Source organism: Lactuca virosa, chromosome 8 (genome assembly GCF_052849685.1).
Source record: "Lactuca virosa cultivar CGN04683 chromosome 8, Lactuca_virosa_CGN04683_v6, whole genome shotgun sequence".
NCBI classification, from domain to species: Eukaryota; Viridiplantae; Streptophyta; class Magnoliopsida; order Asterales; family Asteraceae; genus Lactuca; species Lactuca virosa.
In genome coordinates this window covers 369051099-369057141 of record NC_136433.1, presented here as the reverse complement: position 1 = coordinate 369057141, position 6043 = coordinate 369051099, and the positions used below count along the sequence as shown (strand labels likewise).

Here is a 6043-nt window from a genome sequence, read left to right as displayed (position 1 = left end):
CGTCTCTAGAACCTCCAACCATCCACAACGCCAATCAAAACCCCTATACCGTGAAGAACAAAGACTATCATACAACTATACTTATTCTTCATTATCATATCCAAAGCAAAACCATAACTACAACCAACCATATAGCCACACACAATTAGACGATACGTAAGAAAACAATGACGATCGGATCACGATTATTAGACACTCCACATGACATAAAGTTCTCGATTATTAGACACTCTATATGACATAAAGTTCTCAGCTTGTGACGAGTTGACAAAAAAATATTCTTGTTTATATAAAGATATACAAGAATAGTCTTTTGGAAACTTGTTTATAAGATCAATACACTATTTATTATTATTTATGAAAAGAATAAATACATGAAGTAACGCAACATTTTATGAAAAGATGCATAAAAATGGCAAAACTCGGTTATGATATTAGGCAGAAGGGTATTTAAGTAATACGACACATAAAACCTGGTTGTTAAACCATGGTTAAGCAGTGGCAACTAACCGCGGTTAAGTGGTGGCAACTTTATCCTCTTTCTCTCTCTACAATGTCATTAACCCTCTCCTCAAACCCAAAATTCTCTCTCGCCTCTCTCGTTTCCATCTAACGCCGGAAAATATCTCTCATCGCCGTTCAACGTCAGCGGTTACATCCGTCATCGACAACAACCGTTTTCCGAACCTCGTTTCACAGTAAGGTTTGTCATGATTCAAGTTCTCTCTCCATATCTCTCCTCCTATATCTGATATTCTGATCTGTTATTGATTTTTTTAAATTTCAATCCGGTGCTCCGTTTACTTGCATATTGTTGCTGTTTGATTCTGTTTTTCAGTTGTTAGCAAATCATCATTTTCATTTTTGGAGGGAATTGCTAATCGAAAAGTTTGTTAGTAGATCGGTGTTTGTGTTTTGAATTATTATCGCAGGCAAGGAGGTTTTGCCTATTTAGTAACTGTTTTAAATTCGATTTCAACAAAAGCTAAGAGCAAAACTACAAGAATAACTGTAGCCTATTATGGTTGAATACTCCGTTCAATCAAATCAAACGTGTTTCTGTGTGTTTTGTACTTTGAATACATAATCATACCATTCCATTTTAATGGTTCTGGAAAATCTGTGACTAGTTATCTAGAAACAGTAAGATTTATATTGTTTTGGGGTGTACTTGTAGGATTCTGATGAGTTGAAACCAGTCTACAGCTTTGCAATTGATATTATTGGTTCAGTGAAGAACAATTTGTACTTTCTGTTTTGTTTTTGTACTCTAGTTGACATTAATACTGCTCCCATGTCCCATCTTTTCTTAAGATTTGAATGTTCTGAGTTTTGACTTATAATCTGGAAAGAACAAAAATCATTAAGCTTAATGAAGAATAATCCGTAGCTTCTATATGTGAAATCTTGATGTCAACTTCTTTTGCAAATTTAGGTTCACATTGTTCTACATTGCAGCAGATATCAAGTCAAATATATCCAACCATTTTCTTTCAGATTTTTATCCTATGTAAAATTTGAAGTCTGCAACCCATCTGCTTGACATTAAAACTGAAATTGTTGCTGTTTTTCTTCATTTTTTGTAGTACAGAGAGCATATTTTCTGGTAACAATTAGGGGAAATGTTGATAATTACATGATAAACTTTCTTCCTATTGCAATTTGCAACACACATTTTGCTTCATAATTGATTGTTTCTGAATGTATTTACACCTCATGATCATAACTTCATTTTATAGTCAACAACAATTGCCCATTTTACCCTTTTACAGTATCATTCTTCTGTTATATGTTTTGCAGGATCATTGTACCAGATAAACAACAAAACTGTATGATCAAGTAATAATGGCATCAAAATCATCTTCAAACATTTTGGATTTGGTTCCTGATAATCTACTAGACATGCCTCAAACACCCAGGGGTCTTCCACGTGTCATAACTGGAATCATCAATGATCAAGATGGTGATTCAGATATCTCATCTAATTATCGTGAAAGAAAAATCATAGTCTCAAATATGCTACCATTACACATCCAACGAGACCCAGATACCCTAAAGTTAACCTTCAGTTTCGATGAAGACTCCTTATATTACCAACTAAAAGACGGATTTACCCCTGAGACTGAGATTATTTACGTGGGTTCACTCAAGGTCGAAGTAGACATTAGTGAGCAAGAAGAAGTCGCTCAAAAACTACTCGATGAATTCAACTGTGTCCCCACTTTTCTCCCTCACGACCTTAACAAAAAATTCTACTCTGGTTTCTGTAAACAACAACTATGGCCACTTTTTCACTACATGCTGCCCATCTGCCCGGATCATGCTGACCGATTTGACCGAGTTCTTTGGCAAGCTTACGTGTCAGCAAACAAGATTTTTGCAGATAAAGTCATGGAAATTGCAGATCCGGAATACGATTACATCTGGATTCATGATTATCATCTCATGATCTTACCAACATTTTTAAGAAAACGTTACAATCGAGTGAAATTAGGGTTTTTCCTCCATAGCCCTTTTCCCTCTTCTGAAATCTACAGAACTTTACCTGTGAGAGATGAAATTCTCAAAGGACTTCTCAATTCCGACTTAATCGGATTCCATACTTTCGATTACGCTCGTCATTTCCTTTCCTGTTGCAGTCGAATGATGGGATTGGATTACGAATCCAAACGTGGACATATCGGACTCGATTACTTTGGTCGAACAGTTTACATCAAGATTCTCCCCGTTGGAATCCACATGGGGAGATTGGAATCGGTTTTGAATCTTCCAATTACGTTACAAAAAGTCAAAGAAATCGCAGAGCGTTACAAGGGTAAAAAGGTAATTGTCGGGATTGACGACATGGATATCTTCAAAGGGATAAGTCTCAAGCTCCTCGCGTTTGAATACCTCTTAAATCACCATCCTGTTCTTCAAGGTAACATCGTTCTAATCCAAATCGTGAATCCGGAAAGAAGTTCAGGAAAAGACGTACAAGAAGCGAAACGTGAAACGTATTTGATTGTAAACCGGATCAATGAACGATTCGGGTCGCCCGATTACAAACCCGTGGTTCTAATTGACCGACCCGTTGCCCGTTGGGAAAAATCCGCTTACTATTCAATGGCGGATTGTTGCATAGTCAACGCAGTTCGTGACGGAATGAATCTAGTCCCGTATAAATACATCGTCTGCCGACAACATTCCCCATATTTCGATGAAATTAAGGAACATGAAAAACCTCGTACAAGTATGTTAGTTGTCTCTGAGTTTATCGGGTGTTCCCCGTCTCTAAGTGGGGCAATCCGGGTCAACCCGTGGGACATCGAATCAGTTGCCGGAGCTATAACTTCTGCCATAACAATGAAAGAACCCGAAAAGCAATTGCGACACGAAAAACATTATCGTTACGTCAGCTCACATGACGTGTCATATTGGGGTCGTAGTTTCATGCAAGATTTAGAAAGAGCTTCGAAAGATCATTATAACAAACGGTGTTGGGGAATCGGGTTTGGACTCGGGTTTCGGGTCGTTTCTCTTTCTCCTAGTTTTAGAAAACTATCTCCTAATTACATCGTTTCCGCGTATAAAAAATCCAGCAGAAGGGCGATCTTTTTGGATTACGACGGAACCCTAGTTTCTCAATCGGCGATTGTAAAATCCCCCGGCGATGAAATCATAAATATTTTGAGTATTTTATGTAACGATTTAAAGAACACGGTGTTTATCGTTAGTGGAAGAGGGAGAAAATCGTTGGCTGAGTGGCTTGCGCCGTGTGAGCGGCTAGGGTTAGCCGCCGAACATGGGTATTTCACAAGGTAATTTAAAATCTTAAATGTTAAATTTAATTTATTTATATAAAGTTTTGGGATTATTTAATTTATCTTTATTATTATTTTATTCGGAAGGTGGAGTAGGGGTTGTGAGTGGGAATCTAGCCTTCCGTGTACAGATCTTGAATGGATAGAGGTGGCTGAACCGGTGATGAGACAGTATACAGAAGCAACCGACGGTTCAAATATTGAAATTAAAGAATCCGGTTTAGTTTGGCACCACCAAGACGCCGACCCGGATTTCGGTTCTTGCCAAGCAAAAGAGCTATTAATCCATTTGGAAAACGTGCTTGCTAATGAACCGGCTGTGGTCAAACGTGGTCAACACATAGTTGAAGTTAAACCACAGGTGAAAATCAAAATCACAATTATGATTTATGAGATCCCATTTTTTTTCATGTTGAAAAGATGAGGGGGTGAATTTGAACATTTTTTATTTTGCAGGGGGTGACGAAGGGACTAGTGGCGGAGAAAATTCTATCAACAATGGTGGAGAAAGGAGAAAGGCCGGATTTCGTGATGTGTATTGGGGATGATCGATCAGATGAAGATATGTTTGAAAGTATTAGAAATACGGTTTTGAATGCTTCGTTGAGTTGCGTGACTCCCGAAATATTCGCGTGTACGGTTGGACGGAAACCTAGTAAGGCCAAATATTATTTGGATGATACCGCGGATGTTATAAAGTTGTTGGCTGGCCTTGCAAATGCTTCGGATCCAAAACCCGGGAGTATCCCACGTTTTCAGGTTACCTTTGATGCTCTTTTTTGAAATATTGCCACGTGTACAGTTTAAAAAAAAAAAAACTTTTAGGGTTTAGGATTGAATATTGATCTTTGACGTGGTCTGGACTCTGTGTGCATATGCTGAATTGGGTTTGGGTTTTTCTATTTAGTGATGGGCCTTGAAGTAACACAAGGCTCATTTTTTTTAATTATTTTTTTTTATTAATTATGTATAGTTAATACTTAATAGTTACGCTTTTGGTTTTATGAAAGCTTACTTTTATGAGATATGTTTTATGCTTTGATACTATGGATGAAAAAGGTTTGAAAATGAAAAGGGTTATCCACTATAGAATTTCCAAAAGCTAAATAAATGTGACACGTATCTTGTATTTGAAGATTTAAAGCATCAACTCCCACAAGGCCACAAGTTGTTAACAAGGGAATCCAATATATTTATTTCCCAATCTGGTAGGTGGTTTCCAACTTTCCATGTCAAACTGTGGTACAAATGTGATTGCGTGACTTACAACTCGTTATAGTATATCAAATATTGAAATTGTAAAACCAATAAATTAGACATGCAATATGCAAATATGTAATTTTATTAAGTATGATTAGGTTCTAACACTTTGGGTTACTTTTAGACATGGGCATGATATGAATATTGACCATAGTTCTTTCAATTCTTATTTCCTATAAAGGAGCAATCATCTATCTTTTTCATCATGCACATTCCCAAAAGCTTCTTCTAGTTAAGAAATAATGAGTGCGAGGAATATACTTGAATTATTGTTGAAGAAGTAGTACTTTTTTTAAAGTTTTGTTGGAAATCATTTATTGTATTTATTGAAATACAAAGAAGTAGAACCACCATCAATGTGAAATCAAATGGTATGAAACACCACACTTGATTGGTATTTGATCCCATAGACTTCAACATTGGTTTGATCTAACTTTGAAAAAGAACAAAGGATTTGTTTTTTTGGATCATTTATATCTTAATTATACTTTTAATCGACCGATAAAAGTTTTTCGAGTTCTCATCACACCATTGGTATAGATTTCAACCGGATGATTATACAATATTGCATGCCAAACGGATGTCATGTCTATGACAACAGGTACACATGTGAACAAATTATGCTAATTGGATACCATGTTGGTCACCATGTATGATTTAGTATCGGTTTACTACATCGGGTTTACTACATCACAGTAGAAACAAAACCGTTCCAAACATATTTTGGGTCCAGAGAGAAGAAAAAAGACTCTTAAAATACACAAATTTCATTAATTTTTTTTTATAACAACTCAATAATCGAAAGAAAACTATTTATACCAACTTCTAAATATATGGATTACGAAATTCCATATATTTAAAGAAAATACTTCTTCTAGCTTTTTGAGATTACAAAAATTATTAATGATATCTTCAAGATCGATCTTGTCTAACATATCATTAATAAAGTCCATAAAATTTTTGGACACCTTTAAAAGATG

The 6043-nt window shown here is 36.1% G+C and overlaps 1 protein-coding gene across 2 annotated transcripts; it reads left to right on the top strand.

Moving 5' to 3' along the window:
• The first annotated feature begins 550 nt into the window (after nt 1–550).
• On the top strand, nt 551–4830 carry LOC145134915 (putative alpha,alpha-trehalose-phosphate synthase [UDP-forming] 10). Of its 2 annotated transcripts, none has more exons than XM_079069721.1 (4): nt 551–703; nt 1801–3800; nt 3891–4164; nt 4260–4830. In XM_079069721.1, the coding sequence occupies exons 2-4, from the start codon at nt 1846–1848 to the stop codon at nt 4584–4586; spliced, it is 2556 nt and encodes an 851-aa protein (XP_078925847.1). In that variant the 5' UTR covers nt 551–703; nt 1801–1845; the 3' UTR covers nt 4587–4830. The 2 variants fall into 2 exon arrangements, with proteins under 2 accessions (XP_078925847.1, XP_078925848.1); XM_079069722.1 differs by having other exon boundaries at nt 552–698.
• The last annotated feature ends 1213 nt before the right edge of the window (nt 4831–6043 follow it).